General features: G+C 38.7%; 1 protein-coding gene across 1 annotated transcript in view; it reads left to right on the forward strand.

The window, feature by feature from the left end:
* Window positions 1-1,988: 1,988 nt before the first annotated feature.
* Window positions 1,989-13,822, forward strand: part of mrps5 (mitochondrial ribosomal protein S5) — a 33,435-nt gene continuing 21,601 nt past the window's right edge. The window contains exons 1-6 of the mRNA XM_086258966.1: window positions 1,989-2,057; window positions 3,645-3,797; window positions 8,257-8,382; window positions 8,914-9,027; window positions 9,475-9,594; window positions 12,606-12,640. Of these exons, the coding sequence (XP_086115092.1) occupies window positions 2,009-2,057; window positions 3,645-3,797; window positions 8,257-8,382; window positions 8,914-9,027; window positions 9,475-9,594; window positions 12,606-12,640 (597 nt within the window). The 5' untranslated portion in view covers window positions 1,989-2,008. The remainder of the gene's footprint in view (window positions 2,058-3,644; window positions 3,798-8,256; window positions 8,383-8,913; window positions 9,028-9,474; window positions 9,595-12,605; window positions 12,641-13,822) is intronic.

A 13,822-nucleotide genomic window follows, 5' to 3' on the forward strand; every position in this document is an offset into this window, starting at 1 on the left:
GCCACATGCTTGCATCATTATACAAATGGCATGCTTGCATGTTCAAATGGATCAAGCATCACTGCTCAGTTTCTGTTTCTAGATGCTCACATACTTGTTGAATGATTTGCACAAATACACTTCAAAGAAATGGGAAAGGTTTGGGTTAACGACAACAAAATTACAGTGCATACTGACATAATATGGGTATTAAGGTACGATTTACAACCACTCATAAGATGCCATTATATATACAGTAATATACAGAGTCATGAAGTTTTGATATTCTTTTTCCAGTGACCGATATTTTTTTAAACCATGTCTAGATATTTTCTGACTGTCAGAATGTTAAACTATGCATTTCTTCCCAGGAGAGTCCTTCAGATTGCCATTGCAATTCATGCTGTGTGCATCATCGACATCCACCTCCTTTTTCCTGTTCTGTAGACAGCATTTCATTCCTCCCTCTCATCACAGTTTGTTCTCATGCCTTCCACCTGTCTTTCTACCCACAGCTACTTCAGCTCTCTCCTGCATCTTTTTCTCAGCTTCTCAACATTGTAATTACCGTGTTTTCTCTCCTCTCAATGTGAAAATTAATATCAAAAGAGGAAAAACTAAGACTTTGTTGAGTTTCATGTGCAGCCAGCAGACATCCTCATTGGAAAAAAAATCTTGTTTGTTTTCTCCTTCTTCTTTCAGACATAAGAGCTTACCAGAAAGCCACAAACATATCATTAATGTTCAAACTCTTCACTGAGTGTCTTTTTGAAACTGAGTGAGATTGCTTGTTAGACTTACACACACAGTTATAAAGAGAGCATAGTCTTTTTGGTAAATAAAGGAATCAAAGATATGATTACGTTATTTACAAATAGAGAGCTGTGCAAAACTCGTGAGCCAACACGGTTTATATTTTGCTAAGAAAAATTGGTGCACCAATTCAATGAAAAATGCAATTATGGCAATTTGGTATACAAGGGAAAAACAGAATGTAGGGTTTGAACAAACCTCAAAGTCAATATCTGGTGTCATCATGTTTATTCTTTAACACCTTACCTCTCTTAGGGAAACTGTCTTTAAATTTCTTCAAGCAGCCTTAAGGAATACTTCTTGAAGGACATTCCAGAATTCTTCTTTAGATTTTGGATGCCATTTCTTTGGCTCTCTACTAATACAATCCCACACTGCTTCAATGGTGAACTCCAGGCTCTGGAGAGGACAATTCATGAGTGATAGTATTTTTATATTTCAGTGTGTTTGGCTTTATTGTTATGTTGAAAAATGAAGCTGTTGCCAATCAGATGCTTTCAAGATGGCACCCTATATTGCCAAAGGCTTTTGCTCACCTACCTTTGCTAACATATGCGACCCCATTCTTTATCCATAGGATTTAATATGATTCCAGCCCACCACACACATACACCAACACACCATAATTCTCTTTTCCACCAAACTTTACACATGGCACAATAAAGACAGACAAGAACCATTTTCCAGACTGTGAAGCACGATTCATCACTCCAGAAAACACGTCTCCACTGCTTTAGAGTCCAAAGTACTTTACACTACTTGATCCGGCATGTTTTATTATGCTTGGTGATGTAAGGCTTGGATGCTCAGCCATGGAAACCCATACTATGAATCTCTGTATGTACTGTTCTTGAGCGAATCTGAAGGTCACATAATTTGAAGGTCTCTAGTGATTGACTCTGCAAAAAGTTGGCAACCTCTGTGAACTATGTGCCTCATGTAACTAAAAGTTGACAGTGGAATATTTGTAGCAAGGACATTTCATAACTATTCTGAGCTTCATGCAGAGGTGATATCCCACTTTAAAAATATATATATATATAAAAAAGTCTGACTCCTTGTAAGCAAAATATAAAGAAACAAGATCAAAGATCATTACAGGAAGAAAATTATACTCAATCACTATGAAATGGAAATTCGCTGTATTTTACGATTTTTCAACAGGCATCGTAAGACACCCCCAGTTGTCCTGTAAGAGGTCCTTCAGAATTCCAAGATGGCGGCATCCATCGGGGTGTGCTGTGCCCTCCGCATCACACTTGGAGGTGAATTATTTCTCCCTTTTTTCTGTTTCACAGCTTTTTAAACATAGCCCATTTTATAAAGTGCAGTGTATTTATTGTCTTGATGTTTTTGAATTGTTACTGTTTTGCTCCGGTTTGCTTAGTTGACCCGGAAGAGCCTGTCATCATCACTCACATCGTGAAAATTGCTCACTTCAGCCAAAAACCTGAACTGCATTCACTAACAGCAGCATCCAGGGAGTTAAATTGAAGACATATTCAGCAAATTGTGTTCATTTTTGGGTGGTACTGTGTCTGTGTTGCAAGTTTCGGGTTACACGTACTCCACCATTGCTCCCTAATCGATTTTGCTATGCCCTAAATATTGATCAAGTAACAGAATGTAATGGTTTAAATGTGAAACTGGTTGTTCTGAGAATTATTTCTGCGAAATAGACTTGAAAGAATAGCTGTGTGCTTCATAAAGTGTCGCCTTTGTTAGGTACACCTTTCAGGTGTATAATCTAGTGTTTGTAGCCTTAAAGCACTTATTTCTAAGCCTGTTTGATTCTGCACTGCTTATTCTATAATTCTTTACCGTACGTTTAATTGTATGGTGTTTTCCAGCTGTTATTTTTATGCATACTTCAACTTTGGTATTTTACTGTTCTTGGGGGTCTTGAAAGGCGCCTACAAATAAAATGTTTTATTGTTATTATTTATTATAATAATTTCTGACGATTAAAAAAGAACAAAATGTGATAAATAACATTTTATCAGTGATTGCCATTGCTGTTTTAACAAGTGTCATTGAAGACAAAAAAGAAAGAAAGTGTCAATCTCTTGCCACAAAGTGGCAGCAACATTATATCCAGTGACACAGCATAGGACAAATATGAGCAGAAACGTAGCCCAGGTAGTGTTTTCTCTGGAAATCCTACGTGAAAGTAGAGTGTAACTGCTTAACAATAACCAAAGTAACTTCACCTTGTAGCTCTTCAGGAGTCTGCACAGTATTGTCACATATAAAAACTGAAAGAAAAAAAAAAATTTCTTTTTAACCATCTGCTTACAGTTCACCTTTTCCGCCGTGCGACTGCATCGGTTACACCTTTTGCTCTTACTGTTATATGGCATTTAACTAGCAAGTGCTCCAAAGATGCTTGAGTTGAGTGTTGAGTATTTGTTGTGTGCCTTCATAACCTGATTGTGCTCAATGGTCCGCTTTTGCCACGAGTGGCAGAACATGTCTGCTGTTTTCACTTTCAGCAGAAACAGTTGTCTCGTATGTTTGTAAAGTATTGTGTTTTGCTGAAGTAGCTCCCTTTTTACTAAAAAATTGTGGAGGCTGATGATCTAAGATATGCCTGGACTTGTGACTTTGCTGTGTATGCTAGGGAAGTAAACCCTTAGCATCATATTTTTTATATCATGTGAAAATGTACCTAGTGAAATTCTACAACAACTTGGTGGTTTATATATCCTCATTTAATGTATTCTCTTTGGTTATTAGCCCAGCTGTTGACTTGAGTGGACATACTTTCATGACTTTATCTTTGCATGTTGTCATCATGTAAGTAATGCCGTTTTAATAAGGTCTGCCTTTTCTTTGGTGTCTTTGGTCTACAGGTGCAGCATCTCTCCGTGCTGTAGGAGGAGTTGTACAGGCGTCTCTCTTGGCAAGTCGAGCCTCAGCTGCGTCTCTGCAAAGACACCCTGCACTTTCACCGCTCCCTCCAACAACATCGCAGCAAACAAGACACGGCAGCTTCTTCAACAAGCGTAAGTTTATGAAATTATGATTTTGAAAACTCTTCTCTCCAGCCATCATCCTCCCACTATAATATTAAAAGTACACCATAGCATGACTTGCAAAAGCATAGCTGTTTAGAATGTTTTAAGTTGTCTCCTTATATAACACAGGTTATAACAGGGATGGCCCTGAGTTTCAAAACTTATCAACTACTCCATTTCAAAAATGAAAACAGTAGCAAAGCACAAGTATAACAAATCCCAAAACAACAAAAATGAAAAACACAACAGTTCATAAAATGTATTTTCCTTAAGTGTTGTGAATTAATTGGATCAGTGGAACATATTAACATTATTAACACTTACTCATGGTCAGTATGAATGGGAGAAAATCTCAGCAGTGACGTTCTTCAGGCTTTGCTTAAAGCCTGTACAACAATCGAGACAGTTACAGGTGATTTCTTGAAACCAAATGTTAATGGGTGTAGGGCTGGGCCATATCATACCGTTCACGGTAATACCGGTATAATGTTGGGCAACGACAAGAAAATGAAATATCGCGATAGAATGTGGGTAAAACGCGCATACGCAGTGCCTGTGTTTACATACGCACATGGCTGCAACGCAGAATGAGAAGAGCGAAAGTGGATCGTTAAATGAAGCGGATGAACCAGAATGGGTTTGTAATAATGCTGCAGCTTCAGTGGTGTGGAACTAGTTTAGCTTTCGTCCGTCAGATACACAACAAAGCACTATTTTTGGTAGAGCATGCTAGCGGACCATCGTTATTACTGTGTTGTTTGATTTTAAGTGTGCCGTATTTTCCAATCCTTTGATTTTTCTGAAAATCGACAGTGCCCCTTATAATCCCGTGTGCCTTATATATTAATTCTGGTTTTGTTTACTGACCTCGAAACGATTTTATGTCGTACACGGCGCTCGAAAATCTGTCCAATGTTTTAGTACGACTTTGCTAAGCTACGAACCTGCACCACTTGATGGCTTGTCGGAGCATTACGGCTATATTAGGCAGGAGCCTCGCGGAGTGATACGTACTGTGCTTCAACATAATATTACCGTATTGCGTGTGTATAACCTCTTTTTCAGTTTTGTGGATATTATACATGGTTATGCTGAGGATATGTCGGCCAATTTCCACTGGAAATGCCTTTTGGTTAAACTGTCAGCGAGGAATTTGCATTTGCACTGTTAAATTTTTATATAACTTTAATGCACATAAAAAAACAGCTCCTTGTTTAAGTGAAAATACATTGATGGGTTTTTTTGCCCTAATAAAATTGTGGAGTTGTAAAGTATTTTGTCTAGAGATGGACCGATCCGATATTACGTATCGGTATCGGTCCGATACTGACCTAAATTACTGGATCGGATATCGGAGAAAAATAAAAAATGTAATCCGATCCATTAAATATCACGAAAGCACCTCACAAAACTTGCAACACGCCGTAACTCGCCTCAGAACGTTAGCACGTCGGAGCAGTATGCATCACGTGATAGAGCGGCTGTCGCATGCGGGACCTGTCGGTGGTCTGGATAGCATTTGGAGCTTCGCTAGCAACCCGGCATTTCATCTCCGACAAAGTTATCCCCGAGAGAAGTAAAGCAAGTGTTTATGTCCATCTCTGAATGTTTGTAAAGCATTCCTGCGTTAAGCTTAACAAATGATATATGGAGCGACTGCCTCTTCTTGCTGCTACTTCAATCATGAAACTGCTTAACGATCAGCTGATCGGCTTTTCTGTCGCGAGTCCGTCTCTCATGTTTGTTTTTGGCCCACTTTGCACCAGAAAGAGGAAACCAGTGGATAAACAACAGCAGCACGTTTAAGCTTGATAAGCTGTTGTTAGAATGTATTTAATATTACTTTCTACTCCAGGATCTTTTTCTACGTAGCTGACGCTGGTAACTGTGCAGGGGCGGATCTAGCAAAGTTTAGCCAGGGGGGCCGATAGGGCATGAACAGGGAAAAGGGGGCACAAAGACATACTTTTCTTTCTTATTCTCATTTAAAATGTCGAGCTTTTAATAAATAATTATCTGACACCCAAAGTTTTAATTTGATGTAAAATGAATAGAAGTCCATTACTGTATATAGTAACTATTAAGTCTAATATATATACCCTAGTAAGCTATAGTACTTTTTCCTTTGGGAAGGTACCATCTGTGCAGTCTGCAATTTTGTTGAAGAAAGATGTTGAATCTATTTAATATTTCTTGAAAAATAATTGATTTCTGTGCATTTTTTTTCACACTTTATCAAATTAAGGTTGATTACGTCGATTAAGCATCATGAGGTGGAGCGTGAGGGGTGGTTCCCTATTTTTTATTTATTTATTTTTATTGTTGCTGGGAGTTGGAACCCTATTAGTTAGGTTGCTTAATATTTATGCTAAGTACTCTTTAAAATACCAGAATAGGGAGGATGGTGTAGGTTTAAGTTTATTAGATTGATCAGTATTGCTGAACTATGAAATATTTTTTTTGCATACAGGTATAACAGAATAGCTTTAGTGTAGTTGTTGTTTTAAACTTGAGTATGAACTTATACAAAATGCAGCAAGATATTTAAAAAACAGTTTTGTTGATTAAAAAACACTATATCGGATTCATATCGGTATCGGCAGATATCCAAATTTATGATATCGGTATCGGACATAAAAAAGTGCTATCGTGCCATCTCTAATTTTGTCTAGTGTCAATTACATCGTCAGTTATATCGTTATCGCAAATTTTCAAATGTATATCGTGATAAATATTTTTGGTCATATCGCCCTGCTCTAAATGGGTGCATATTATTATAGTGTCCGGATTCATCTGGCCATGTTCAAAGGGATGTTCTCACTGGTAAATGCACGTTAGCAGAGCTTGTTTGGAATTCATGTCAGGACTGATGACAGTGTTTGAAGTGGGCATATATGAAGCTGTCAAAACATCTCTTTTTATCTCCTGCTTTCTCTGCCATGCTTCATCACCCGCTTCATAACTACTCCTTTTTTCAGTCTTAATCATTTACAGTCAATGCCTCAGCATTTCTCGTGTAATTAAGAAAATGTTGTGCCTGTCAACACGTCACACTTTCAGTTTGAATTGTGATTACATGAAAAACACACTGTCAAACAGCCTGTCGCGTTACATTGACTCTGTCCCTGGCTTGTATTTCTCCAGGAAGACTCTTTAAGTATTCGCTTATAAATATTTAATTGGGCTATTTAACTTTTTATTGTGCATGTTGCTTACTGATTTTCAGATATGTCTGAATCAGTGGATGTACTGCAGATCCTTACTTGGGCCTTTGGTGATGAATTACCACTTTACAGTGATTGCTGTATAGCCACTGCAAATTTATTAGCTTTTAGTTACGGTCCCTGGTGCTCCCTTATGTCACTTACTGAACATCCTTATTTGTGGCTTTTAAAGGGGCAAGGCTCCAAGCATTCTCACATTACATTAGTTAGATCTTACATTGTGAGATTACTGTTTAACATTTTTATTTGTCAGCTCTGAGAGGACGGACCCAAATTCTGAAATGTTTATGATCTTTTGACTCTTAAGTGTTTTGACTTGGTGAGTTGAGCGAAAGTCAAGGTGAAGGTGTGGCAGATGAGTAGTTAAATCTACTCTGCTGGCAGCATTTTTCCTGCTAGCAGAAGAGACACTTGTTTTAATAAGACTGTTTCAGGTGTGTCTTATATTTTAATCTGTTTCAAATTGTTGTCACTGCTAACAGTCCTCTGGTATTAGCTCACTCAGTGAGGTGCTGAAAATATCGTCTTGTTTTGTCTGTCCAACAATTACAGGAAGCCCCAAATACAAATTTACCCCAATGTGAGACCAAGAAAAGCAGTGAATTCTCACATTTGAAAACGTATTTAATATTTTCATTTTTTAATCAAAAGTCATTTAAGTGATTTATCAGCTGTCAAATACTAATCATTTAGTTTTATCTTTCGTGTATGAATTGTTTTAGGTCTCAAGTAATCAGAAAAACAAATCTGTCATTTACTGACAGTGAAATTCTAAAACCTTTAATGCATTTGGAGAAAAAGGCTAGTTTCATACAGCTAATCTGTAGAAAACAAACATTTAAAGCCTTTTTTACATTTTCATGTAAGAAAAATAAAACTTTTAAATATGTGAACCATAAAAGATGTTGAGAAAAGACCTTGATAAGAGTGATAAGAACTAAACAAAGGTAAAATCACAAACAGTCTGAAAGATGGTTGTAACTACCGGGACTTTAACCATTGGTTTCTGAAGTCTCTAGATTTTCACCACCATGTTAGTCATAAAAAGACGGATGTGACAAGAGGTGTGGCTTGGACTGTGAAACCGCTTCTTCACTGCCTAACGGCTTGTCAGTCATAACTCAATAACCATCCACAACCATAGATAACCTTTATTCTCAAACATGGTATGACCATTTTTGTTTAATGTGTGTGTGTTTAACTGTGAGTGTGTGTGTTTACAGTAACGGCTGAAGAGCTATGGAGAGGTGTGTTGGCTGAGTCCGGTGCTGGAGCAAGAAAGGGTCGAGGGAAGCGTACCAGACGCAAACTAAGGAGAGATCTGAACCGAGGACAGACCATTGGAGAGGGTGAGACTTCCACTGCGTGCCTTTCTTTAATTCACTTCTTGACAGAAGAGTAAAGCTGGTAAAACACAGAAAATCTAATTCCTATAATTTTCTCTTTAAATAATACAATTGAATTGTCTAAATGATTTCCTTTGTTCTGAAGTGCATAAATTTCTCCTGCTCAGCTGTTAACACAAGCGCTGCCAATCACACACTGACACTCACGCTGAAGCTAAGAAGCAGCTGATGAGGATGACAAACTAGAATATTCATTACTTAGTGTTAAATTATTAATGCTCTGCAAGAGAGCATCCATCATTTTGGAATCCCGCAGAGCTCTCTCAGGTATGGAAGATAATGGGAACAACTATTTTCACTCGGTGTCCACAGCTGTCAACAGCTGTTTTTATCCACACACTGCAAGTATCATGGCCTTAGATCCATATATACAAAGAAAATACAAATGTTTGCAAAATAATTAGTACTAATTTCTCTTCCTCTCATTCTTTATTCCTGTAATTGATTTCCTTTTTTTCTCTTTTTAACCTCCAGGTCGTGGCGGTTTTCTGTGGCCTGGACTCAACAGTCCAGTGTTGAAGGATGGCGCTTTGCAGAGCATGAGTCGAAGAGGCGAAGCTGAGCAGCAGGAGGTTCAAGCTGAACTAGGTGAAGACACACAAATATCCCATCACATGTCACTGTTATCTGCGCAGAAGCACAAAATGATCACAAACCTGTGCAACTTTATGAATGCACTGACATTTTGCCAGCTATGTTATCCAATATCACAGCTGTCCATCAGTTGTCAGCTTATATTCCGCTTCTGAGCGTTAGAAAAGCCAAAGAAAAATCATTTTTCTGGAAAAATAAATTAACTTTTCACGAGCCACCAAGAAGGAGCGGTGGGGGTAAATGAGGTCTTAATCTTGAAAAACAAGCGCCACTGTTGGGACATAGAAGCCGCTAATTTGTCTCCACTGTGATCTCATTTGTTAATAGTAATTACACAGTTAATTTGACATTGACAGATAGCACCTTTGATGTTTATCGTGTTGTGCTCCTTGTAGTCAGCTGTGACCTCTGCAAAAATTCGTCTGTTGTGTTTTTCTGCAGTGCGTCAGAGGGATGAGTGGGAGAGAAGGAGGAAGATGAAGGTGAAGAGGGAGAGAGGTTGGACAGGAAACTCCTGGGGGGGAATCAGCCTGGGGCCGCCTGACCCTGGACCCAATGGAGGTAAATCATACCTAAATGCTCACCAAGTCTTGCTGTTATACCGTTACACTGTTAAAATTAATCAACTATGCTCAAAAAGTATTTCAACCGGAAAACCTTTTGTCATCTTAATAATGCTATATAGAGCTATTTATCACTTTGACTCTCAGGTCAATCTGTTGACAGCAAAGGAGAGGTCAGAGGTCAATGATATTTGAAATCGTCCCACAGTACTGTAGTTAATTATGTAGATATAGTTTTAAGGCTTTTTGTCAATTTTCAACTCTAAATCATTAAGTTGTAGACCGTGGTGGATGCAAGCCAAATTTTAATGGATTTTTAATATGACCCCACTCATTGCTCTACACCCATACAAAGTTTTATCAGAACCTTTCGAACTACTGCGTTTACAAGTAAAATGAGCCGTAAATGCTTTCAAAAACATGACCTACTTGGTTTAGGTAACAGTGTCCTTCAATTTGCTCCTTGTTGTATTTACAACAGTCTTTAGTGAATCCAGAAAAGTAGCAGAACAAAATACAACCAGCTTGAGCTGACCGTCACAGTGCAGACATCTCCACCTCACTCTCATGGAGTAACAAGAGTCTAGATCATGACACAGCAGGTCTCAGAGGGGCACCTCACTTAGATATACACTGAAAGACACAGCGAGACGTTATGATGACTATAGTGATGGAGAGAGATGAGGTGGATGAAGCAATACAAGTGTAATAAGAGGCATGCTGGGTGTGTATGTGTGCGATAGAGAGAGAGCAGAAGGAGGTCAGCATGGAGGCTCACTGCTAGAGATGAAAATGAGAATTTGACAAAAGTGTCAAATGGGACAATTTCCTAATTTAGAAAGACATCCCTCTCTTTTTTGCTCTCTGTGGCTTTCCTGTTCACTCTTTGTCTTTTTACCCCAGATTTCTTTTCCTATTCCCATTCCTCATGTCTTCCAGTCATTTCTCAATTCATTATTTTCTCTCTTCCATTTCCTTTTCCATCACCCTCTCGGCTTCTCTCGTTCCTCCCACGCTGTTTGCCTTTCCCCCCCCTGTTCCTGTACAAGAAACCCAAATGACCACACTGTTACTTTGCAATGAACCATGCAGGGCTGTTGGTCCATCACACCTTGAATGGAATGTCTTATAACCACAGCCTTAAAACTCAATTTACAGCACACCACAGCTGTAACCTGTAACCTGATGTGCCACTTCCCAGAAATGTGACTACAAATCACAGTCATGTGGACCATGACAGCAATGATAGGTCCTTATAATTGGTTGGGACAAGGATAAAGTCTCTGTGAAGCAAAATGTAACAGACTGTAACTGTATGTAGCTTGTTCAGAATGCTAACACAAGCACCAGTATTTTCATCACATTTTCTTGGTATAAAGTTTGTATATGAAACTTGTTATTTTTAATTCTTTTTACAGATCCAGATGTCAGTCTCCTGACACATTTTTGCCTAGGATTCTGTTGTTTTTGTTGTTGCACATTATCTCCCGAATCAGTTGCCTCTCTGGTGCTTTTTGAACTAAAGGCAAAGTGATTATTGTCACGTTTACATTATTTTTATGTAGACTTGGTACCGACTTCGAAGTTATCCTACTAGAAAGAAATCGCATAATGAGTGTCATGAATTGCTGATAGCTTTAAAACATCCTATTGTGATTGTTCTTGAAACAAATTTTCTTTTGCTGATCATTTAGTGGGTTTAAAATCCATCTCCAACCCCTTTTACAGTGGAGCCCATAAGACTTTAATTATTGACAACTAATGATCAATTAAAACTTATGAAAGGTAATTTAAAATCTTTCACACAAAGTTTGGTCAATATATTCCACAGTGACTGTTGATGTATTCTTGCTAGAAACATAAATGCACTCTTATTTAATAGAAATAAACTAATTTTGTGGAGATTTTTAAACCAAAGAACTCAGTGACAGGATAATTCAAAAAGTAAACCGCTGATGAAAGTTGGGAAAACAAATATATTTATATCTTTTGTATGAATGTCTTAAGTTTGTATCTTATCCTGTGTCTGTGATCATCTGATTTTATTTGCTTCACGAGTGATTAACAAAAAATCCAAAATCATTGGAAAATGAATCTTTTTCACTGGCCATACGATGTACATGTGTCATGCATCATAGTCCAATGATCAAAAACTATTTTTAGAGTAAAAACTTAATATGATAATGTAACCAGCTGTTCGGCCAAATGCCGGTGCATATAGAGAGCTTTGCTCTGAAGCCCGTAGTGTTGGGCTCCTGCCCAGTCAACTCTTCATCTGAAACTCTGAGGAACACTGTTGGCTAATTCCGGCTGATTCACTGATGAAGCAGCTAGCCTCCTGTTCCCAGCCTCATTATATCTTTAAACATTAGTCTTTGCTGGAGTTGAGCTTGTTTACCTCGAACCACAAAGGATGAGGGAACAAGATTCTGCTTGGTTCACATCCTCCTTAGTTTTATATCTCTCTTCCCTTTGCACTTGCCTCTATGCTAACAAGCCCTCTCACACCTTGACATACACACCTTCCCCCCTGCATGCCCGAACACCTTCTTTCACGCGCTGTCCTGACGTTGTTGTTCTCGCGCTTCCAAGGATACACTCGGGGTTTGGTGAATGTGATGTGAAGGGAGCTGGAAATTGATTACTTCTCTCTGATCAGCTTTGGTCTCCTACAGATGTTGGGTCAATATACCAGCTGTGGTGGGGGTGTGTGTGCGTGTGTGTGTCCTCCCCTTGGAGCCTTTGAGTCAGCTCTCCTTTGTTTGTTGTTAATTGGTTAGAAGTGAACGGGGTGCATTTGGGAGAGTAACATCCTTCAAAGGTCACTGACAATGAAAAGTGCAGACCCGTTACGCTGCTGCAAGGGCTTCTGGGTATTTGTTACGCTCGCCTGGTTAATCGGTTTATAGTGTATGTGTGTACGGATGTGTGCGCTTAAATGCATTTGCGTGTTAAAGCTTTGTTATCTGAACTTCTTTCTTTCTTTGTCTTTCTTTCCTCTGTCCACAGAAACCTACGAGGATTTCGATTCACGTGTCATCGAGGTTAGTGTCTCTTGTCCCTTTCTGTTTACTGAACGACACACTCTACAACGTTTTCGACAATGTTGATTAACAGTTGCGTTTAAATTGTTTCAAAAATGTAAAAAAGGCTGTATTGTTAATAAATGAGGATGATCCCTTGTGCAGCATTGTCATCAAATTAACAGTTTTCATCAAGAGAATACGTTTTTGACGGTTTAATTGTTTCACTTCATTTTAATTGCTGGTTTATTACCCCAACCAAGTTAATAAGAACCGTTTCATCTCTCTGCATTAGCTGACTGGACAAAATACAGCTGTACTGATAGCCCCCAGACTCCTAGGAACTTCTAGCTTATTTTGTTTTATGTGTCATTTTCTAAATAAATCTGACTGTACATTAAAATATTGCAGAAAGCCTCAAAGGGAGCAAACAGTTTTCAAGTATTTCAAAGCAGTGGAAAATCCAGTGTGGTGTGTACACATGGATGGTGATAGGGGCAAATTTGCTGAGCAAGGGTAGCTCCATTTGAGAACTAAGCAGCAGCATTTGAGCAGTTGGACTGGTTTAGCACTCCCTGAAGTCAAATAGTGTAATATCTAGGTCACGTTTGCTTCATGTATGAAACCAAGCATACAATTAGCCCTAAAGCAAAGCTGTTCATTCAAGAGTTTGGTGGATATAATTGCAGTTTTTTTTTCTTTTAGAATTTCACACAGTATGCAGTTTATTAAGATCACAATTGACCCTTAAAATCCTGAAGACCATTGGAGGTTTTTAGTATTCCTGAAACTGTCTTGCAGTGTAACTTTTATGCTGTCAATATAAGGCAGGGGTGGGGCAACCCCAGGCCTCGAGGGCCGGTGTCCTGCAAGTTTTAGATGTGTCCTTGATCCAACACAGCTGATTTAAATGGCTAAGTAACCTCCTCAACATGTCTTGAAGTTCTCCAGAGGCCTGGTAATGAACTAATCATTTGATTCAGGTGTGTTGACCCAGGGTGAGATCTAAAACCTGCAGGACACTGGCCCTTGAGGCCTGGAGTTCCCCACTCCTGATTTAAGGGATATTTTAATTGTAAAAAAGCTCAGTCTCTCCTAGTTAAGTTATGTAATGACTACTTTTTGAAAATAACAGTAAGCTGGATAAAGAAGAAAATTTGGTCATTTTAGTTTGACCTGACGATGTCACATGCGTCAGTGGAG

The sequence above is a fragment of the Aulonocara sp. 'chitande type north' Nkhata Bay genome, linkage group LG13, assembly GCF_057382095.1.
Source record: "Aulonocara sp. 'chitande type north' Nkhata Bay isolate Kocher_YH1m ecotype deep benthic linkage group LG13, A_spYH_male_GT1.1, whole genome shotgun sequence".
NCBI lineage: Eukaryota > Metazoa > Chordata > Actinopteri > Cichliformes > Cichlidae > Aulonocara > Aulonocara sp. 'chitande type north' Nkhata Bay.